We start from the raw sequence: 24,761 nt of genomic DNA, 5'->3' as shown, positions 1-24,761 counted from the left end.
GGTAACATCCATTCTTATGTGTTTAATTCTTAGCAGAGACCATCACTGTGGTTACAAAATATTTTCCTCCATATTAAAACTTTTGTAGAAAGATATGCAACTTGATAGGTAGCAAGCTATTTCAGTCTTCCTATCATTCTTAACTGTATAGATTAAGCAATTATACAAATTAACATCATCAGAAGGAATGATACTCGATTTTTTTTAAAGTTAAGTAGTAACAAAGACTCTGATATATCAGTATTAAATGAATCCTGACTAGTTGTTACAGCTGTAGTCCAATGTAGACTGTTCAGAACTGTTGTCCGATCTGTTGGTGGAAATGGGAGTCCTGGAGCAGATTTTGGTAAATTTGCTTGACTACATTCTTCAGGTAGTTGTCTTCTAGTGGAACATTAGATAAAATGGCAGCAACTTTATCTTCAATATTCCCAAGGTGATTTTGAATGGAAAAAGGCAATAGGACAGCTGGATAATGGGCTGAAACTGGCAAAGTTATCTCAAACTTAGCAAATGCTGCAGAGCTGGAGAATAAAAGCTCCAATTCAGTATTATTTATATCTATGTTCATGAGGTTATAATTTGGTCCCCATCTCTTTAATAATACAAATTCTTAAGTAAAAGTACATAGATAAAAGACTAGAAGACTAAGCACATGCCCTTCTGTCTCCATAAAACTGAGATCTCTCTGAAACCAAGGGTCACTACTGGGCCTGGGTTGAAGTCCAAACACACAGTAGTTTACCATTTTAAATTGCATCAAAATGGCCATATTTATTTGAATCATGTAAGAAAACATTTTACTTCTAAGAGAAATATTCAAGATACAACAAAACTACTAAAAATAAAAGCTGTCTTCTCATGAAGGACCTGTTACTGACATATGATGAATGGTGAAATTTATTATAGATTCTTTACATGGTTGATCTGCCAAAAAGCCTTCCTCAATCCACACTTTTTTATTCTGTACCACATATATATATTTCATATATTTCCTTAAAGGTTCACAAAAAGTTAGCTTTCAGGAAATATTATTATTTCAGCACTATGGGAGTTAATTATTTAATCATGCTAAAAGACCCCAATACATTTTTGTTACTTCAAATTTTTATAAGAAAGCAACCAGAAGTCTCCAAAATCAAAGACCACATAAAAGATCATAACACTTCTAATAGACTTAACTTCTCAACATTGTTAAATCCTATCACAACCTGATAGACTGAAGACTAGCAAAAGTTGCAAAATTTGTCCTTTAATTCAACTCCCACTTGACTCTGAGTCTCAAACAGCAAGTAACTACAACCTAAATTCCTCTTTTTAAGATAGGAAGTAGTCTTCAGAGCAGAACTTGGAATTTCAATGTGGCTACTTTTTTTTTTAATCTTGTATGTGTGTACCGTCAAATCAGATTTGACTTGTACAGGATGATATTGCTCCTCCTTCTCTAGCAGAGCATCTGGTGAATTTGAACTGTGTACCTCTGGGATCGCAGTGCAGCTTCTTGCCACTAGGCCACCAGAGCTCCCCTCAATGTGGCTACATTTTAAAGGCAGATGTGTTCCCAAAACACATCAGAATTGACATAGTTTTTTTAAAATCAAGGACTCTTAACTCATTATAAAAACATCAAATTGGATATGGTATAATTATAAAGTGACACTCAAAAAACAGCACTGAACAGAAAAATTGTGTTCACCACTTCTTAACTACAGGTAATGCCAACATTAACCAATGGCCTTTAAAATTAGAAGCTAAGCTAGAATTATGTTAACAAAAATCACTCTATTTAAAAAAAAAAATAGAATTAAGAAGATTAAACAGTCCAGATAACCAATTAATCATTACAAAACAAAGACCATGTTCTGTCACCATGGAAAGTCATTAAAATTTCCTTTTATTCTTTAAAATCTTGTATTGCCAATGCTGGTTTTCCAGTCATATAGGGTACTGAAGATATGTACGAGTGACTCTTAACACTACCTTAAAAGCAATAACAAACAAGCAGCTTTGACTCTCAATACGGATTTGGGGGAGGGAATTCAAAGGTGAATAAAAAAATTAATTAAATGTTTTCCAAATATTTTTAGTTTTATAAAACTAGAAAATGGCATATTTATAGTTAAGATACCTTTGCCTTTAGTATTATAGTCAAATAAGGTCTAGCGGGGGGGGGGGAAAGTGAGAGAAAGGTGGAAAAAAAGGCTGCAAGGTCTCAAAGACAGGAGAGACAGTGGTTCTGTAAATCCTAAAGCATTTAAGATTAGTGACATTTATAAGTTCTTTAGCTATTCTTTAAAACAACAAAGTCCATTGCAAAGTGAAAAAGCAGACTTCCACAGTGGAAGTTCTGGGAGGGACAGCAACAACAAAAGTAAAATTTTCTGATCTAATTCAAAACTACATTCAACTATGCTGCATTAAAAAACAAGGACCTCATGAAATATACAAAATGGGTAAACCTGGAGGACATTATGCTGAGTGAAATAGCTCAGTCACCAAAGGACAAATACTGCATAGTGCCACTGTTGTAAAACAGGACTGACATTGGGGTTGGGGGAGAAACTAACAAAGATGGTATAAATTATGTATACTGCATTGAAACAGATGAAGGAGAGAATTGTTTAAAAGGGATATATGATTAGGTAGTATTGTCATGACAGGAGTCCATAACGAAGGCTGCATAGTGGAGTGGACTTGGGAGGGATTGTATAACAATGAAAGAATTTTTCTTTTACTTTTCAAAGAAAAGAGTGAACTGGAGAAGGAGGGGTGGAAAGGGAGAAAAGTGCAACAATGAGTGAATAGAAATCCAAAGTCCCTATAAACTTTCATTAAAATTAATTTTTAAAAAAAAGAAAAGAAAAACTACATTCAGTACTTGGTATAAAATTTCCTCATCCCCTCTCCTAGAGTATAATCAATTAAATTATTTATAAAATTACTTTAAACTAAAATTGATAATAATAATAAAAAAATCTGGAAAAGAGGCATGAGCAGATGGGTGTTAAAAACACAGTTCCAAACAGACTGACAAAATTGACCAGATGAAAATCAAGGACAATGGAAAGACAAATGCTGAGATGCTCAAAATCTCTCCTAAGTTGACTACATTCTTTTATTCAGTAGTTACTGACATTTACTTGAATGGAAGCATATTTTTCATTTTAGTTATTAAAAAAAGGCTAAAGTACATGTGAAAGGAATCAGTCATTTTTATTTAGTTACTTCTGTGAAAACAGGAGTATCTCCTTTGAATGTAAAAGACTCATGTTTCAAGGTACCATGATATTAGAAAATGTCATTTTACTTACAAGTTCATTCTTCCAGTGGTATTGTATATTACTAAAAACATATAAACATTCTTGACAAACCAAAAGAAAACTTTCCTACCCCAAATGTTTGAAATAAAAAATAAAATTTAATAAGCAAAACAACAGAAATGAAATTGGATCTGTCAACTGTGCCTTCTTTTCTTGAGAATACTCAATTCTTGAAATGTACAAAACAGCTAGCTTCCCTCTGTGACATCCACTTAAACCTAGGTTTATCTCCATTATGATCTTCAGCATTCTAGAAAGAGCCATCAGTCCTCACACATACTCCCAGTCTGGTGACGAAAGCTAACCTCTATATATGCCAGTCCCGTAACAGCAGGAGTCACCATGCAATCTTAATGAGTGACATGGGAAGAGTAACTGCTGGCCATCTATCTCTTGCTTCCTAGGATTCAACAAATTTACAAAGCTGTGAGCAAAAAAAAATTCTGCCTACGTGTATCAGACAAGAACATAGGACATAAAGTTATCACCATTTGCTTTTCTAATTTTGACTTAATGATGTTCTTTTTTTCCCCCCATAAACCAAAAAAGAAAAAAATTAGCCTTAGGTATGTCTTACTAATCATAGAATCCAGAATACACAATAGTAGATATAAAATTAAATTTTTCTTAAAAATTAATTCTATTCCCATAAATTATACAAGTTTTCTATTAGAAAGGAACTAAAAGGAACTCTGTAATTTTAAGAAATACATATAATTTAAAAGAATTTCTACTTCATTTTTAAACTTCAAAGTTACATAGAAACAATAGAATTTGGAAGACTTTATAAAAATGCAAAGAAATTATACACACATATACACGCATATATCCCTGAGTAATGGATACAGCATAATGTCCACTGCAAAGAAAAGTCTGCGAACAGTCCTATGTGTATCCTTGATCCCATTATTTGAAACGATGGAACAAAAAAGATCTAAACCCAGTTCTTATGTCTCATTCTTGAGTTTATGATGAAAATTAGCATACATATTTGAAACTCTAGCAGAGGTCAAGAAAAGCCAGTAGACCATTTAAGAGCCAATCTATAATTGCACTCTTGAGAAGAGGTGTTTTTACTTACTCTGGTCAGCATAGTTTTTTGCTTTGAGTTCAAGTTGTCTTGTTTGAGATTCTAAAGATTCCACTCGTGTCTGTAAGTCCTTTTTTTCCTGTTCTTGGGAATCTTCAAATTCAATGAATTTCTAATAAAGAAGAACACATATTATTTTCACTAAACAAATGAAATTTTTATTTAGTTTCAACTCCTGTATTTATTGATTTCACCAATAACAATTAGGCATTAACTGCTTAAAGAGATTTCAGAATCACAGAGCTCTGGTGGCCTAGTGGCAAAACGCTGCACTGCAATCCCAGAGGTAAGCGGTTCAAATCCACCAGATGCTCTGCTAGAGAAGGAGGGGGCAATCTCCTGTACCAGTCAGATCTGATTTGATGGTGCACGTAAAAAATAATTAAAAAAAAAATTTCAGAATCACCAAAAGGTTTTCATCTTTCTGTAAATTTAAAAAACAAAACAAAAAACACCTCTAAATGCAAAGGGATAAAGTAATAAACCTATTTGGTCACAGAAATTATTATCAGAATTCTACTTTATTTAAATTTCCATTTTACTTAACAGCCAGTGAAGGAAATACTCTATTTTCACATAAATAATGATTTTTCTTGTGTTTTGTTGTTTTGGGTAACAACAACTGCCCCTGTGATGTTTCTCTAAGTGTGTTATGCCTGATACTACACTTGTAGGCACATTATTTGCTGAAAAATACAGTACCTAGCTTCTACTTTAAGTATTTAAGTCCTTTAACAAATACAATTGCACACTTATCTAAATTTAAAACAACTATTTAACTCATAATATTATATATGTATACACACACACACACACACACGGAAACTCTGGTGGCTTAGTGGTAAGGAATTGCGCTGTCAACACTAAGGTACATGGTTCACATCCACCAGCTTGCCTGTGGGACAAAAGTGGACAATCTCCTCCCATGCAATTTACTGCCTCTGAAAACACAGTGAAGGGTCATTATGGGTCAGTTCTGACTCTACAGGACACAATAAACAACAGCATATACAACAGAGAACTAAAGAATGATGGAATGATATAACTGCAAAGACCGTTAAATAGTTGTTTCATTAATGGATATTTATAACGTCCATTAATATTAATATACTATTAATAATACATATTATTAATATATTAATGTACAATAAGTCTCAACTCATGAATTTAAGGTCCTAAGGTTAAGGGAATGTGCTAGGAATTTCTCTACCACTCAAATCTAAATAAAATCGTTTAACTTCAAATAAGTGTAAAATTATCTGTTAAATTCACTATCAATTCTCAGTCTTCATCTTACTTGCAACAACTGACAACATATATATAAACATATACACTTTCTTCCTTTCATTTAGCTTTCCTGGATTTCTTCTTTCTTTGCAGGCTGCTCCTCTTTGCAGGTTCTTCCACAGATTATTAACATTTGTGTAACTGAGCTCATCTGCCTGGGGTTGGGTACATAACTTCAGTCAGGCTGGTTAGAGTTTCTGTGGGACAGACAGTTGCTGTTACAGGTTATTTCGTCAGTTCTGATTCAGTGACTCTATAAACAAAATCTGTACATGTGCCATCTTCACAATCTCGGCCGTGCTCAAGTCCACTGCTGTAGTCACTGTGTCGCTCTAGCTCTTTAAGGTTCTTCGTCTCTTTCACTGACCCTCTACATTTCTAAGCATTTTTCTCCCCCAAGGACTGGCCCATCCTGACAATATGCCCAAATTATGTGAGACAGTTTCACCTCGCTGCTTAGGAGCACCCTGGTTGCATTTCCTCCAAGACAGATTGTCCTCTTCACAGTCTGTGGTATAGTCAATACTCTTTGCCAGCACTATGATTCAAAGGCATTAATTTTTCTTTGGTCTTCCTTATTCACTGTCAAATTCTGATGTGCATATAAAGCAACTGAAAATATTATTACTTTAGTCAAGTCCACTTTAGTCTATAAATTAGTGTCCTTACTCTTTAACACTTTTTTTTTAAAAAGTCCCTCTTTAATACGTTAAAGAAGTCCTTGACACTAGATTTGCTCAATGTAATACTTTTTTTTCAAGGTAATACATTTAAGTTGTCAAAAATGAAATGGAATGCACAAAGCTTGACATCCCAGGCACTGGTGAGCTAAGATGAACTGGTAATAGACATTAAATCAGATGATCATATGATTTAGTATGCTGGGAATGACTAACGCAAGAGGAATGGAGTTTCACTGCTTGTTAAAAAGAGCCTTTCAAGATCTGTATCTGCCAGTGGTAGGATAATATCCACACGCACACAAGAAAACTTGTTCATACAACTTTCATTCAAATATGCTTAAAAAACTACTAAAGTCAAGAAGTGAAAAAACCCAAAACAGAATTTCTACCAACTTCTTCAGAATGAAATTGATGGAACATGTAATCAAGACACATTAATAGTGACTGGTGACTGGCATGCAAAAGTTGGGAACAAAGGAGGAGGACCAGTAATTGGCAATAGTAGGAGATAGCAACAAAGTCAGAGAACCCATGACAGAATTTTGTATAATCAATTATTTATTCATTGCAAATATCTTATTTTTAAAAATACAAAATGACTATACACATGACCTTGCCTGACGGAATATAGAGGGGCCAAACTATGTAAAAAGAGACTGAGAAGCTCAGTGTCAGCAGTGAAAACAATACCGGAGGATGACTGTGGAGCAGACCATCAAATAATTATTCATATACAAGTTCAAACTGAAGCTGAAGAAAATTAAAAGTCCACAAGAGCCAAAATATGGCTGTTAGGTTATCCCTTCTTAATTTAAAAACCATCTCAAGAATAGATTCAGGAGGTTGGGGAGAATAGATTTGATGCCATGAACACTAATGACCAAAGACTGGATGAGCTGTGGGATGACAGCAAGGGCATGATACATGAAGAAAGCAAAAGAAAAACCAAAACTTGCCAGTTAGTAGAAAGAATATTACCTAACTCCCTTTGGAATCTTGAGCTTTAAGAACCCAGTCAGCTTGTATCAGAGCAGAATACCTTTTGCCCAACACACTGCAAGAGCATGACTAAAGAAAAAAGTCAATATAAAGGAAAACAAATCATAGGGTTGTACAATTTGATGGATGTGGGCTTGAGGGAAATTGGAATAACAGTGTGTTCTAATTTTGTAAATAAAGTAGTATAATCATTAAAATAAAAACCAAAAAAACCACAACAAACAGCAATTGGAGGAAAGTCCTAACTAATGATACAATTTGTACACCTGCATCTCACAGTTACTGGAGCTTGCATTATCATGGGGATGTTTCTGGGGTGCTTGTTTTTGTTTGTTTTACTGCCCTCTCCTCAGTTATATATATCAATAAATTCCTTTTTAAAATACAAGATTGAGTTGGTTTCTCTCATGTGTCCCAGAAAGTACCCTACATATAACCAACTATTTCACACAGACAGCTAAGGAGTTGTAGTTCACTGAGAGCCATGCTGCTGACCCAAAGGTGGCACCTTTCTAGCAGTTCAAATCCACCAACCTCAATCATCACCGAGCAATTGACAGTATTAGCAAACCTGCTCCATGCTAATCTATGACACTGGCTTGATGACAGTAAGTGGCTTTTGCCTTCACTCAATACTTACTAATGTAATATTTTTCTTATTTCTGAAATTTGAACCTGCAGTCTCCAAAATACCCACTCAAAATCAGGTGAAGTTCACAGACTTGTATGAAAATTTGACACAACCATTTCCCTGGCAGAAAAATGCTCTAGAATCAAAAACTACATAGCCTCCAATATGGATTATATCTCAACATCAAGAAAGCAAAAATTCTCACCACTGGGCCAATAGGCAGCATCATGATAGAAAAACAGATTGGAATGCCAATGATTTCATCTTACTTGGATCTACAATCAATACTCCTAGAACTAGCAGCCAGGAAATCAAGACATTTCCCAGTGTTGCACTGGGAAAGTCTGCCGTTAAGGACCTCTCTAAAATACCAAGGAGCAATGGTGTCAGTTTAAGCATTGATGTCAGTTTAAAGATTAAGGTGCATCTGATTCAAGCATAATGTCCTCGGAAAGATGGAGGGTCAAGGAAAGAGAGCAAGACCTCCAAAAAGATGGACAGACACTGTGATTGCTGCAATGAGATGAAGCGTATCAAGAGATGAGGACAGCACAGGATAGGACAAGGCTCAGTTCTGTTGTTCATAGGGTTATTATGAGTCTTACTTGACTCAACTCGGATCTAACAATAACAACAATCCAAATCTGCCCATTTTTCTCAGAAGGCTCAGAGAGTGCTTCTGTTCCCCCCACTAAATCTCCTACTTAGCACCTATATCTTGTACTTTTCTATTAAGATATATATTCCTTCTTTATTTGTAAGGCTTCTGGGAAAATCCATCAGTCAGTGACTGCTTCATTTTTCCAAAATGTTACTATAAAAATAACAATATGGAAGAGAAGTAAAAACTATAATATATATAAGAAGCAAACTAACAAATCATTCGTTCACTCAGAAATATCACCATAAGGGTGCCAGATGCCCTGAACCTGACTGTAGTAGCACAATGCCTCTGCCTGGCCGCCGTTCGCCAGCTACCAACCAAACACATGCAGATGTTGACCAGCTACACTGACAAAAAGCAGTAGCTACCCAACAGGGTGGTGGTGATGAAATCCGAGTCAATTATTTCAACATTTTGCCTGTTGAAATAGTCAAAGAATAAACATTAACAATAAAATGTAATTTTTAAATTTACTTTGAAAATCATGTCCTCTTGGTTAAGCTGACTGCCATATCTAGGGAAACAGGCAAAATTTTTCTTTTGGGCTACTGTTGTGCTGTGGGTAGCATGTTTTTATTAAAAATGTAGCAGATATTTACCAAATAACACTAAAAATGTTGTGCTACCAAAGTTCAAAGGAAGACCCCAATCACCACTTTGTCACCTACTTTCTGCCTGATAATAGGAAACCCCATAAGACACATAACATAGCCTCATAATCTCCTTTGTTTCTTAGTGACCTAGTTTGACTATAAAAGTGCATGAATAACCCAGAACTGTTTAGTAGTTATTACTGTGTGCCTACTTTACAAGCTTACTGCAGAGACCTACCTGAGGTATTCAGAGTTCTATTATTTTCCACCTTTTACTATCACTATCAACACTATATTACCATATACACCTTTTCAATCTATATGCAGAACAGATTATTTGGGAGGTTGGACTTTTTAAGGAAGAATACGGCATCAGACGAACAGAAAGGGCAACCTAGGCAGAACTGTCAAGCATGGAAATACTAAGGAAGAGGAACAGTTGTAAGCAGACACTAGTGATTGGAACATGGAATGTGAGAGCCATGAATGTAGGAAAATTAGAAATTGTTAAAAAAGAAATGGAACGCATAAATATTGGCATACTAGGCACTGGAGAGATGAGATGGACTGGCATGGGGCATTTCAAGTCAGATGATCATATGATATATGGATGGCGAAGAGATTGAGATTGTTCACAGCTTCAGTTTGTTCGGCTCCACGGTCAACACTCTTGGCATCAGAAGCCAGGAAATCAAAAAGCGTATCGCGATGGGAAAGTCCGCGGTTAGGGACCTCTCCAAAATACTGAAGAGCAACAGTGTCTCTCTGGAGACTAAGGTCCGCCTGATGCAGGCCATGGTTTTTGCAATCACTTGTTATGCATCAGAGAGTTGGACAATTACTAGGGGGGATAGAAGAATTGACACCTTTGAGCTGTGGTGCTGGAGAAGAGTATTAAATGTACCATGGACTGAAAAGAAAACAAACAGATTCACCCTAGAGAGGATTAATCCAGGCTGCTCCTTGGAGGCAAGGATTCTGGGGCTTCGTCTGACATACTTTGGACATGTTGTAAGGAGAGACAGGTCTTTAGAGAGGGACATCATGCTGGGTAGAGTGGAGGGACAGCGCAGGAGGGGAAGACCCTCTATGAGGTGGATTGATTCAGTGACTGGGGTACTCGGGATGGGTTTGTCAGAGGCGATGAGATTGGCACAGGGTAGAGCACGGTTTAGGGCTGTTGTACATAGGGTCGCTATGAGTCGCAAACGACTCAACGGCACATAACAACAACAACAACACGGCATCAGAGTTGGAGGAAGATTTCATCAACAAACTGTGTGACCCAACTTTGCTTTCTTTTTTTTTATGTTTATAATATTTATTCTATCAATAGAAAACAACTGAATGATTAAGTAGATTGTCTACTTCTCATCCATCTTTTCATCATGGGAGTACAATTTGAGTAACTGTTTCACATAAACCACACTGCTGTTGACATCAGGTGCATTAATGATTAATTTTCTTTTTTTCCCTTTCTTCTTATTATTATTAATTTCAATGAACATCTACAGAGATTTTGGAATTCCATTCATTCATTGATGCACTTTTCTCCCCACCCACTCACCTCCACCTCCACCCCCACCCCCAGTTCGCTCCTCTCCTTGAAAAGCAAAAGAAAAAACTAAGAAAGACATGAGGTGTTTTGCTGCAGAAGGTCAAGGACTGCAGTCTTCAATATGGATTGAAGCTCAATGTCAAGAAAATTTCTCACCACTGGGCCAATTGGCAGCTTCATGACAGATGGAGAAGAGATCAAGATTTGTTAACAGCTTCAACTTGCTTAGTTCCACAATTAACTCTTGGCACTGTTGTTGTTAGGTGCCACTGAGTTGAGTATGACTCAGCAACCCTATGAAAAAAAGATCTGAACTCTGCTCTATCCTTTGCCATCCTCACACTTCCTGACATACAAGAGCCCACTGCACAGGTGTCAAGTCACCTGTTTGAGGGTCTTCCTCTCCTTCGCCAACCCTCCACCCTTCCCAGCATCATGTCCGTCTCCAAGGAATAGCCCCTCCTAGCAACATGCCCAAAGTGAGGTGAAACCTCATCATTCTTGCCTCCGAAGAGCACTCCAGCTGCTCCCTCTCCAAAATATCTCTGTTTATTCTCTTGGCCATCCATGAGATGTTCATTGCTCTTCTCCAATACCACAGTTCAAAAGTATCAATTATTTTTCTGTCATCCTTATTCACTGTCCAGCTCTCAGAAGCATAGCAAGTGATTGAAAAGACTATGGTTTGAAGCAGATGCTCTTTAGTCTTGGCACTAGCAGTTAGGAAATCAAAAGATGAATTGCACTGGGAAAGTCTGCTGTCAGGGACCTCTCTCTAGAGTACTGAAGGGCAACAAGGTAATCTGGAGACTAAGGGAAGAATTTTGAGGCTCTGCCTGACATATTTCAGGCACATGGCCAGGAGGGACCAATCTTTGGAGAAGGACATCAAGCTTGGAAGGGTGAAGGGACAGTGCAAGAGAGGAAGACTGAGGATGAGATGGATCAACTCAGTGACTGGAGAAATGGGATTAGGTCTGTCAGAGAAGATGAGATTGGCTCAGGATAGGGCAGGGTTCATAGCTATTGTATACAGGGTCACTATGAGTAGGGGGCAACTCGACAGCACATCACAATAAGAAGCGATGTGATAGGTCTTGAATTGACAAGGCTCTTTCTCTCTACAGGGAAATTTCTCATTTCTGCGATTTCCTTTCACAGGAAAGAACTGGCAATAATAAAAAGTATCCCAAAGCAAATTGCATACTCTTGGGCCTTTCCTTCAAAGTAAATTTTAATAGAAATTATAAATTGCTGTCTCTCACAAGGATGTAGGCTTTCTCCTTTCTTGTTAGAATATTATAGAAACAGACGGTTTGCCTAGAAAAGTAAATATATTTTTAAAAGCCTTATATATTTGGTATCAATGCATCTTCAAGTTAAAGGAAATCCAGGGTGATAACTCTTGTTTATAAAAATCATTATTATTGGGGAGCTCTGGTGGCCTAGTGGTAAGGAGCTGCAACTACAATCTCAGAGGCGCACGGTTCGAATCCACCAGATGCTCTGCCGGGGAAGGAGGGACAATCTCCTCCTGTACCAGTCAGATCTGATTTGACGGTACACTCACACAAAAATAATAAAATAAAAAAAAATTTAAAAATCATTATTATTACCTTTTCTAATTTAAAATTTTCTTTTTTGTTGTTGTTGTTCTTGAAGATCCCAATGTTAAGTGTATATTATGTTTTGGTTTGGAAATATACCATTTCTTCTCTCATTTAAAATGTTAATCACTAATAAGCAACAAAAGTAAATGCTAATCAGTTCTGATAATCTTAGTAGATCATCCAGTGCAGTAGAGGTTAATAGGATAAACACTTAACAAAGTAAGAAATGATTCAAATTTTCTAAATCATTACCTAAAAATTATGTTTCAAAGAAGCTAAGCTTCTAAAGTTATCTAAATCACTGTTGTGTGAAATAATACAGACAACCTTGGAAACAAAGGTTGTTATTGGGTAGAAAAGTTGGTCAACAGAATACTGATAAGCACAAAAACTTTAGGAAAAGGCCTAACTACACCTACAGCAATTAGCAATCTGGTAAAAGAAAGAAACACTGATATAAAATAGTGAGATCTATAGTAGAAGAGATGATATCATGAAGTTGGCGCTACAGCAAAGAGCCCCTCTTACAGAAGCCAGAAGCCCAAAGAAGTTCTTTATCCTGGGGTGGAATGGCGTACAAAGAGGTCGTAAGAATCATTTCTTTTTATTTAACATTCTTAGAGTACAAGCAAAATAATTAGGGAACAATTTGCATGGATTATACCAAAAGGTAAATTCTCCAACAGGGCTTTTTTTTTCTCTTCCATACTAAGAAACCCTAAGTCGGCTAGTTGTTGTATACCGCAGTGTCAGAGCAGGTTTTCAGAGGAAGTTAACTGCACAGGAGATTATCCACCCTTCTCCCACGGAGCAGCTGGTGGCCTCAAACTGTGTGCCTTCAGGATTGTAGCGCAGCTTCTTGCCACTAGACCACAAGTAGCTTATGTAAACATTTCCAAACCTCACTGTTAACTCTGTAGATTATAAACATGTCGGATACTTCTTTTAGAAATTTTAAAAATTCTTTTACGTAAGCATGCTGCGTCTTCTATAATTGCAATTTAACACAAAAATTGTTACTGCCATTTTGTTGCTAGGTGCTACAGTGGCAATTCGTATTGCTATCACATGCAGCAAGATTCTGCAGAAGATTATCCAAAAATGAGTGAACCAGCACATCAGCAGATAACTGCCTGAAGAGCAGGCTGGATTTGGAAGAGCCCGTGGCACTAGGGATATTATAGCTAACGTCAGATGGATCTTGGCCAAAAGCAGAGAATACCAGAGGAATGTCTATCTGTGTTTCATTGACTATGCAAAGGCATTTGACAGTATGGATCACAACAAACTGTGGCTGATCCTGAGAAGAATGGGAATCCTCGAAGACCTGATTGTGCTTATGCGAAACCTCTACTTGAACCAGGAGGCAGTCGTCAGAAACATCGCATGGTTCAAAACTGGGAAGGGTGTACGTCAAGGATGTGTCCTATCGCCATATCTTTTCAATCTATATGCAGAACATATTATCCAGGAGGCTGGGCTTTATGAGGAGAATGTAGCATCAGGATTGGAGGTAGACTCATCAACAATCTGCATTATGCAGATGACACAACCCTGCTTGCTGAAACTGAGGAAAACCTGAAGTGCTTGCTGCAGAAGGTCAAGGACTGCAGCCTTCAATATGGACTGAATCTCAACATCAAGAAAACAAAGATTCTCACCACTGGGTCAAATGGCAGCATCGTGGTAGATGGGGAAGAGACTGAGATTGTTGACAGCTTCACTTTGCTTGGCTCTACAATCAACACTCTTGATACCAGCAGCCAAGAAATAAAAAGATAAATTGCACTGGGAAAGTCTGCTGTCAGAGACCTCTCCAAAGTACTGAAGAGCAATGATGTCAGTCTGGAGACTAAGGTACGCCTGATTCAGGCCATGGTCTTTGCAATTACTTGCTATGCATCAGAGAGCTGGACAATGACTAGATATGACAGAAGAAGAGTTGATGCCTTTGAGCTATGGTGCTGGAGAAGAGTATTGCATATATCATGGACTGCTAGCAGAACAAATAAGTTTGTCCTGGAGTGGGTGAAGTCAGGCTGCTCCTTGGAGACAAGGATTCTGAAGCTTCATTTGACATACTTCGGACATGTTGCAAGACAGAATCAATCCTTGGAGAGGGATGTCATGCTTGGGAGGGTGGAGGGACAGCATAGGAGAGGAAGATCCTCCATGAGATGGATTGATTCAGTCACTGGGGTAACGGGGATAGGTGTGTCAGAGAAAGTAAATTGGCAAGGGATAGAGCAGGGTTTAGGGCTCTACATTGGGTCGCTGTAAGTCAAGGCAACTCGATGGCACTTAACAACAACGTACAAAAGGAGCTCTGGTGGCCTAGTGGACAAAAGCTGTGCTGCAATCCCAAAGGCACTTGGTTCAAATCTACCAGCCACTGTGCAGGAGAATGATGGGAGATCTCTTGTGCAATTTGCTGCCTGAGAACCTGGTGGAGGGGTCAGCTATGGGTCAGGTCTGACTTGATAGCATATAACAGCTATGTACAACAGGGCAAAACATTGCCATGTTCACAATCACTGCTGTGCTTAAGACCTTTGCTGTAAGTAGTACATCAGCCCATCTTTTGAGGGTCTTCTTTTTTTCACTATCTTCCATTTTACCAAGCATAATGTTCTTTTCAGACTGGTTCCTCCTGAGAACATGCTCAAAGTGTGGTAGATAAAATCTCAACATCTTCTCATCTAAGGAACATTCTCTAGCTATACTTCTTACAATAAGATTTGTTCTTTGGGCAGTTTGTGGTATATTCAATATTCTTTGCTAATACCACAATTCAAAGGCATCATTGTGGTTGCTGTTACCCTGCTCACTCGTTGTCCAACTAAGTACCATAAAACTATAGGAACATACCCCATTCTGTTACTTTCAAGTCACAGAAAAGACTGTAGTAGTAGTAGTAGTAAAATAAATCTGCACATTTATTTACAATAATTTTTCTCAGGTGGTCTGCCGAATGCAGCAGAATAGGTGGTATACATAAATATAAACTTCTAAGCACTATCAATTTATAAGATTTATTAATAAATAAGCTGTTCTAAACAGAGCTAAGGCTCTTTATCCAACCATCCAAACCAAGCCTCTAATATAGGTCAAACATTAAACAGGTACAACATGCCAAGTGCTATAATGGAAGCCAGGGTAAAGGGAGCTTATATGAGTAAATAAACACATTTGTTTAAGGAAAAGAGGATATTTCCTTTGATTCTGAAAGAAAGAGTTAACCTGTAGAAGTGGGACAAAGACATTGCAGGCAAATGTAATAGCATACCAAAAGCCCGGCACTGTCACTGGTGCACGCCCTATGGCCACTCTACTGGCTGGTTTTTAATAGAAAAACAAAGAAAATGAATGCTTATAAGAAATCAGTGGACATTCATAATTGATTTAATGTGACTTAAGGATTTAACTTCTTGCCCTGGCTGATCTGATGGCATGACTAAAAATTGGTCACCCTCCACTACACCTGGCAAGCATTACAACAAACATTAGGGCAGTATCAGTGTCCTCAGGGTGAAAGGGAGTTCTTTTCTCAAATTACAAAACCATTTTACCTTTGGACACTGGCCACTCGCCCCAGCACAGGAGTGGCTGACCCTCAGGTAAGGGGGTGTAGGGCCTGCATATCTCTTCCTCTTTTTCTCTCCAACACATACTGGTCTTAAAGGAAAAGGTCAAGAGAGCCCTTGCATGGGCATTAGCGTATATGATGCACACGTCTTCTCTTACTCCTCTCAGTAACTAATAGGTCAGCAACAACACTGATGTAACTTCAGACAGAACTCTCCTGGGAGCAACCAGACATTGGTCTGTGTTTTGTTTTTCCTTATTAAAAAAAAAAGAGAGAGAGAGAGAGCGAGAGCGAGAGAAAGAGAGAGAGGACAATACAGACTTATGTTAGACTCTAAGAATAAGCTTTGTGATAAAGCAAAATACTTTGAGGTCCAGATGGCTTATAAGGGCTGTTTTGCCCTACTGTTCTGGAGGAAAACAAATAAACACTTTAAAAAGGCAAGCTCCCAAAGTTTTAAAAAAAAAAAAAGTCCCCAGAAAATGTTGCTTGTTGGATGAAAGATACAGGAAGGGAAAACCTAAAAAAATCCCCCTCTCCCTCCTCCACTAAAGGAATCCCTTTAAAATACTTCATTTTCCTTACGGAAGTGGCAAAAAATAATACTGTCAAGTAAAAGGCTGCCTTACTGCTAAGCGTCACCTAGACATCATCCTCCTCTCCCCCCTACTGACTCTTACATTAAATCTCGTATTATTATTATTATTATTATTCAATTCAGGTAAATGTGATCCCCCCCCCCCAATTATGTTCTTTTGCTCCTACTACAGACTATACAATCACACTTTCAAAAGTTTTAGGAAATAAACAAATCTGAGTCTAACCAGTCTTGTAGAATACCTGGTACTTAATAAAAATGATAAATGACCAAATTAACACCAAGAGATATGATCTGCCAAATCCAGGATATATAGACAATACTACAAGACAAATGATCAAGTTTCTTTTAAAAAAAAAAAACCAAAAAAGTAAGGGGAGGGAAAAAGAATTATTATAGATTAAGAAAAAAATCTTATGGGGGTCCCAATTGAAACCATCTATAAAACTCTATTTTTTAGGTAACTGGAAATGTGAACATTGCTTAAATGTCAATTATTATTTTTTAATATTTTTTGTGATTTTAATGAAAGTTTACAGAAAAGTTGGGTTTCATTAACTCACTGTTGCACATAAATGCCAATTATTAAGGAGTGTTTCTATCTTTTAGGTCAACTAATGATATCGTGCTTATGTTTAAGAACCTATCATCTTTGACTGGCTTTAAAATTATATTGGACTGAAAGACAAAGTCTACTTTAAAAGTTTTAGTCATTTGCTTTAATTGTGGTGAGGAGGCAGGGAGGTACAGACTGAGAAGTACTAACTTTGAGTGCTGATTCATATAGGAGGTCATATTATCCTAATGTTTGAAGGGAGGTCTGGTGGCCAAGTGTGTAAGGAGTGGTGCTGGCAATCCAAAGGCAGAAGGTTCAAATCTACCAGCTGCTCCTTGGAAGAAAGCCAGGCAATCGTCTCCTGTCCAATTTACACCCTCGCTAAAAATCTACTGGAGGGTCAGTTATGAGTTGACTCTGACTCAAACTCAATGGCATATAACAATTCTAAACACTAATGTTTGCACAGTTGTATAACAAATTTAAATGCCTGGAATGGGATAGTTTCATTTAAGCTAATATACTAAAGGGATATCCTTAAAAAGCAAATGAAGTGGGGGTGGGGGAGGTTGGGAGGGATGGGCAGGGAGAGAAGTGCAGCAATGAATGAATGGAAATCCAAAATCTCTGTAAATGCTTATTAAAATTATTTAAAAATAAAAATTAAAAAAACAAATGAAGATATTCCTTCAAATGCTATTTGTAATAGCTAAGAGCTAGAAAATAATTTAAATACCCATCAAGAGACAAGAGGATAAGTAAACCATGATTGCTTCCTGGTGTGGTAATGGGGAGAGAATGATGTGTAGGTGTTGATGGCTGAGAATGGGATGAGTGAAAGCTTAAACCCACCACCATGGGGAATGTCTCCAGCTGGTCTCAGTCTATCAGCCAGTAGGCACTCCTTGGATTTCTAGACAGGAGAGGTTTACTTTCCAAATAAACCCAACCAGAGAGATTGGGACTAAGGGGATACCAAGCAAAGCCAGATTACAAACTGAAAAAAGAGTTAAGTGAGTGCCTGTATATGATTCATGGTGACACTCCCCCCCCCCCCCCCCCCGCATCACATCAAAATCTCACCAAGAAAACTGGTATGCTTGAGTTCAACGCTGTGGTCACTGTATTATTTCATGTCATCGAGGGCTTCCTGGCCTACAAGATCGGCATGCTACCCTTCTCCTACAGCCAATCCCTTTCTGATGATACATCCAAGTAAGCAGCTGGAAGTCTTAGATAATATTCGTAATTCATTGGGTTTTCACTGGTTAATTTCCAGATACAAGTCACCAGACCTTTCTTCCTAGCCAGTTTAGTCTAAAAGCTCTTCTGAAAGCTGTTGTCTTAGTTATCCAGTGTTGTTTAACACAGATATATTGTCTTACAGGTTAGGAAATTAAAGGTCCAAAGTCAGGGTGCCAGCTCTAGGCTTTCTCTCTGTTGGTTTAAAAGATGACTCTTGTTTCCTTCAGCATTGGAAGGCAAAGCATTCCTTGTAGATTATTGTATGTGTTGATCTGATCTTCTGCACTGTGAAACTTACTAGCACAGGGACCTTAGTCTAAAGGATATAGCCCATCTACTTCTGTCAATTCTTACTTGGTGATACTGAGACCACCCTCTGCATTGGCTGCTTCTCTCTTGTGAGAGAAAAGATGTGATAGGCCTCCACACCCTAGGGAAATTTCCCTTAAGGTAAAGACTGGAATGAAATTCAAGGTATTATATCCCTCCCTCAATCCTCTTACAAATGCTTTCTTTATCAGATCATGAGGATTTACTGTAAAACTTGAGGAGTCACTACAAAACTTCCACAGTATATCACTACATATTAGAGGGACACAGAGAAATCGAAATACCTATGGCATGAATTCCAGCACTGTAATAGCACATGGGTTACCAGAGTACAACAAACTGATGGTCAGGTGGTAACAGAAAAGTTAGTCCCTGTATTTCCTGTGCTCAAAGAGGTTCTCATACTGTAGATAAACTTGTGTATCTACCACTCTCACCACCTACCTCCATGAGAAATTAATTATCCTTTGGAAAAGCATAAATCATGGAGAAAAGACCATTAAATGTTGAAATCTGGGATCCCAACAGGCAGTAAACTACATTTAAGCGCACAAAGCTTCTGAGCTCTCCTATTTTAGAGACTCACTCTTTAAACATGAAGGGATAATTAAAGGTTATCAGCTACTTAAAGCTCCAACCTAAAAGGAACACCAAAACTATCAGAAAAACTGGGACTCTGAGGTAACAAAGCGGGGAACAAAAGAAAACCTTGGTGAAAAATTGTAATTAGTCTACTCAGAGACCAAAGGAGAGATACTGCATCCATGGAGCCAGAACTATATAACAGCAAGGAGTGATATAGGGAGTAGAGGAGGTTGAACAAGGAAACAATCTTGTAAATTATATAAAGAATAAAGTACTCTATTGTAAAAACTATACCTTAAGGTAATCAACAGTAAGTATGTGAACATTCTCCTTTGTTGTTGTTGTTGATTGCTTTGAGTTGAGCATGACTCATAGTGACCCTATGAACAAAAGGCCTGAAGCCTTTCTATAAATATCAACATTTATCAAAGTTCATAGAGTTTCTGGAGGCATGTTATTTAGGAAGTGGATCTCCTTTATAAAAAAAAAAAATTAGCTTATAAATGCAGAAGAAATAACTGAGTTAGAATGGCAACATTCTCTAACTCTTGAAATGAAATATATGGGGAGTTCTAGAAATCTGTTAGAGGGTCAGCAATAGGTTAGTTCCAACTCAACAGCACTCAACAACAACAATGAAATAACAGTGACTAGACATTCAACACTCACATATCCCCAGTTGTGTCACAAATGCTTTTACAATCAAGATCCAGATACAAGAGGATATATCTCTCTTCAGTTTCTTTAAATTACTGATTCCCTAGTTGTTTTTACCCATATCATAGCCACTGATGATCAAATAATGGAACACTATAAAGCAATTTAAAAGTATAATTTAACTGCCTACTTCCAAATACAGGCTGTTGCCAGTACTGAGTGAATGAAACTGAAGAGGCAATACACAGAAAAGGAAATCAGAAACAATAAACATAGGAAAGCATGCTCACTCACACTAGAGATCTGTAAAAGCAAATTAGAACAAGAGATCATTTCACACACATCAGATTGGCTAAAGAACCCAAGACAGGGCCAAGTGCTGACAAAGATACATGGAAACAGAAACTTTTTTAAAACAGATGAGCAAATAATCCATAAGGCTGGACTATCTAAAGAACATAGAAGCAGGATTGAACAAAGACTAACTAAGGGCATACAATATGCAGATGATAGGGCTGGCTTGCCAAAATCAAAGATGATCTGAAGCTCTTGTTATGTGCTGTCAACCCTATGAACAATGAATCTGAACCCTGTCCTATCTTGTGTCATCCTGACCATTTCTGACATACTCAAGCCAACTGTTGAGAGTCACTCTGTCAGTCCACATCATTGAGGGTCTTCCCCTCCTTTGCTAACCCTCTAAACTTCCAAGCATGGCATCACTGATTTCAGCACTTTGGATAGGTCACTAACAGCTGGCTATTCCAATGTAATAGGTCTTTTGATTTCAGGGCAGCCAGTTCCAAGGTGGATCCAAGTAAAACAAAATCACTGACAATTTCTATTTCTTTTCCACCTATCATGAGGTTGTCTATTGGCCTGATGAAGATTTTTTTTTTCTTGAAGCTGAGATGTAATACATATTAAAACATGTAGTCTATGATCTTCTGCAACAACTGTTTCAAGTCCTTCTTTCTTTTAGCAAGCAAGTTTGTATCATCTGCATAAAGTTGGTTGTTTCATAAGTTTCCCTCCCATTCTGATGCCCCATTTTCTTTATATAGTCCAGTTTCTCAAATGATTTGCTCAGTGTACAGACTGAACAGGTATGGAGAAAGGATATAACCCTAACACACACTTTACCTGGTTTTAAACCATACAGTAGGTTCCCTTAATTTTAACAACAGCTTCTTGGTCTAAGCATAGGTTTCACAGGAGCACAATTAAATGTTCTTAGATTCCCAATCTCCTCAACATCAACCATAATTTATCACAAAAAGCCTTTGCATACTCAAGAAAACACAAACTGACATCTTTCAGGTATTCTCTGCTTTCAGTCAAAATCCATCTGGCAACAGCAATTATATTCTCTGTTGGTGTATTATTCTAGCCATTTTAAAATAATCTTCTGCCATTATTTTGTTTGCATGTGATATTAAAGATACTGTTTGGTAATTCCCACCAAAAATCCAGTTTTCTGTTTGATCTTTTTTTTTGTGAATGGGAATATAAATCTCTTCCAATAGGTTGGCCAGGTAGCTGTCCTCCAGTTTTCCTGGCAAAGTTTAGTGAGCACATCTAGGGCTATATCTATTTGTATCAATTGTATCTATATGAATTGGTAAGCAATTTATTCTTGGGGCGTCATTTTCTGCCAATGCCCTCAATGCATCTTGAACCATGGGTTCTTGGTCATATATTAATTTGTGAAATGGTTCTGTGTCCAACAATTCTTTTTAGCTGTTGTTGTTAAATGCCATCAAGTTGAGTACAACTCATAGTGACCTTATGAACTTTTCATGAAAACCTTATGATCTTTTTATGAAAAGATCTGAACCCTGTTCTATAATTACTGTCATTTTCTAGTGTTCACAGGGTTTTCAAAGGCCCGTTATTTAAAAAGTGGATACCAATCCCGCTTCCAAGTCTGTCTTAATCTAGGAGCTCTACCAACCCCTATCCACCATGGTAACCCTTTTGGCACTGACACTCCAGAGGCAGCTTTCTGCATCACAGCAACCTCAAGTTATCTCAGTACAGCAAACTGACAGACAAGTGCTGTACCATTTAGAACAATGTTCTCCCCAAACAAAATTAACACTAGCCCACAGCCAACTGTTAATTAAATTCAAATGACCAATCAGCTTACACTTCATTGGCTTTTTGTTTGTTTTTGTGCTTTATTTTTCCCACTAGTTTTATTTACAAAACTCAAATACAAATTTGAACAAATTCTTTCAATTTGCCTTATCTCCCTCATCCATCAAATTGTACAACCCAACGATTAACCCTGACCTCCCCCCAATACACACACACACGTACATCCATATCCCTCTGCTTCCAGCCTGTCCCAACATGCCCTGGATCTTTATACTCATTCTACATAACAGTTTTATACAATATTTATCCTTGTGGGACTGAGTTAGTTCACTCAGCATAATGCTCTCCAGTCCCTCCCAAGATAGGTAATAATTTACAAAGTGATTGCTCCTGCATGCTGCCTAGTATTCCATTGTGTGAATGTACCATAATTTCTCAATCCATTCATTTGTGACCCAATTATAAAATGGGCAAAAAGACATGAAAAAAATTTCACAGAGGAAGACATTCAAAGAACAAACAGACACATGAAGAAGTGCTCCAAATCACTGGCAAGATGCAAATCAAAACCATAATGAGGTACCATCTCACTCTAGTAACAGTGGCAAAGTTTAACAGGGCAGCAAGTAATAGATGTTAGAGAGTATGTGGCAAGAAAGGAACTCTTATACATTGTTGGTGGGATTGTAAAATGGTGCAACCATTCTGGAAGGCAGTTTGCCACTTCCTCAAAAAACTGAGCACTTGATTGTTAACGAAATTAAAACAAACCAGTTTACACCCACCTTCCAATTAAATCAACACAACCTACTTTCCAGAATCCAACTCCTTTACACAGGAGCCTCCAAACTTAGCCAGGGCCCAACCGACTTTTAAATACAAAGGCTCACTCACCAGGTCCGGATTGATTTAAACAAGAGGCTTTCAGCCCACAGCTGACTGTTAACTAACTCAAGATAACCAATTAGCATACATTCAATTGCTAATGAAATAAAAAAAGAATAACAGTGGCTTTTGATGTTTCCTGGATCATTCAGGATTTCTACCCTGGCATCCTTCAGTATTGCACAGCAAGTTTGCAAAGACCATGGCATGTATCAGGCGCACCTTAGTCTCCAGACTGACATCCTTGCACTTGAGCACTTTAGAAAGACTTTCCCATAGCAATAAATCTTTTAATTTCCTGGCTGCTGGTGCCAAGAGTGTTGACTGTGGATCCAAGCAAACCAAAACTGTGAACAATCTCAATCTCTTCACCATCCATCATGACGCTGCCAATCAGCCCAGTGGTGAGAATCTTTGTTTTCTTGATATTGAGTCTCAATCCATACAGAAAACTGCAGTCCCTGACCTTCCATAGCAAGTGCTTCAGGTCCTCTTCTGTTTCAGCAAGCAAGGTTGAATCATCTGCATGACGCAGATTGTTGATGATTCTTCCTCCAATCTTGATGCCACATTTCTCCTCATACAGCCCAGCCTCCTAGATAACCTGTTCTACATAAAGACTGAAAAGGATGGAGATAGGATACAGCCCTAGCGTACACTCTTCCCAATTTTGAACCATGCAGTGTTTCCTTGCTCTGTTCTGATGACTGCCTCCTGGTCCAAGTATAGGTTTTACATTAGCACAATCAAGTGTTCTGGGATTCCCATTCTTCTCAGAGTTAGCCACAGTTTGTTATAATACACAGAGTCAAATGCCTTTGCATAACCAATGAAACAAAGACAGATGATTTTCTGGTACTCCTTGCTTTCAGCCAAGATCCATCTAACATTAGCTACAATATCCCTACTACCACGGCCCCGTCTAAATCCAGCCTGCACTTCTGGTAGTTCTCTGTTGATATGCTGTTCCAAGTCGTTTTTGGATAATCTTCAGCAAAATCTTGCTTGCACGAGATATTAATGACATTGTTCATTAATTTTCACACTCTGTGGGATCACCTTTCCTTGGAATGGGAACAAATATAAATCTCTTCCAGTCAGTTGGCCAAGTGGTTGTTCTGAAGATTTCTTGGCACAACTTGGTGAGCACATCTAGGGCAGCATCTGTTAATGGAAATATGTCAACTGGTATACCATCAATTCCTGGGGCCTTATTCATAGCCAGTTCTTTCAAAGCACTCTGAACTTCTTCCTTCATCACCACAGACTCTTGCTGATATCTTGTTTCATTAAATTCTTCTGTGTCTGACAATTCTTTTTGGTAGAATGACTCTATACGCTTTCCAAAATCTTCTTTTAATACTTGCAGGATCACTCAATATTCTGCCCAAAGCATCCCTAAGTATTGCAAATTGAGGCTTGAATTTCCTCTTCAGTTCCTTGAGCTTAAGAAATGCTAAGCGAGTTCAGCCTCTTTGATTTTCTTTCCCAGGATAACATTTTCTGATTTTTTTTAATATTTGAAAAATGGTTCCATAACTGTATCAAATAATGTTCAATAAGACCATATTGTTGTTGTTGTTATGTGCCACTGAGTGGCTTGTGACTCATAGCGACCCTATATACAACAGCCCTAAACTCTTCTCTGTCCTGTGCCAATCCCACTGTCTCTGATACTCCCATCCCGAATATCCCAGTCACTGAATCAATCCACCTCATAGAGGGCCTTTCCCTCCTGCGCCGTCCCTCCACCCTCCCAAGCATGATGTCCTTCTCCAAGGACC

At 37.9% G+C, this 24,761-nt stretch overlaps 1 protein-coding gene across 3 annotated transcripts in view; it reads right to left on the bottom strand.

Moving 5' to 3' along the window:
- The window catches only part of SPAG9 (sperm associated antigen 9), a 171,028-nt gene that overhangs the window by 123,856 nt on the left and 22,411 nt on the right, over positions 1 to 24,761 (bottom strand). For all 3 annotated transcript variants that reach the window (XM_006889278.1, XM_006889277.1, XM_006889276.1), the window contains exon 2: positions 4,402 to 4,522. In XM_006889278.1, the coding sequence (XP_006889340.1) occupies positions 4,402 to 4,522 (121 nt within the window). The remainder of the gene's footprint in view (positions 1 to 4,401; positions 4,523 to 24,761) is intronic.

The sequence above is a fragment of the Elephantulus edwardii genome, unplaced genomic scaffold (assembly GCF_000299155.1).
Source record: "Elephantulus edwardii isolate Elephantulus edwardi_28Jun2011 unplaced genomic scaffold, EleEdw1.0 scaffold00077, whole genome shotgun sequence".
Lineage (NCBI taxonomy): Eukaryota > Metazoa > Chordata > Mammalia > Macroscelidea > Macroscelididae > Elephantulus > Elephantulus edwardii.
The sequence above is the reverse complement of the archived record's forward strand: the minus strand, read 5'-3'. Positions and strand labels throughout refer to the sequence as shown.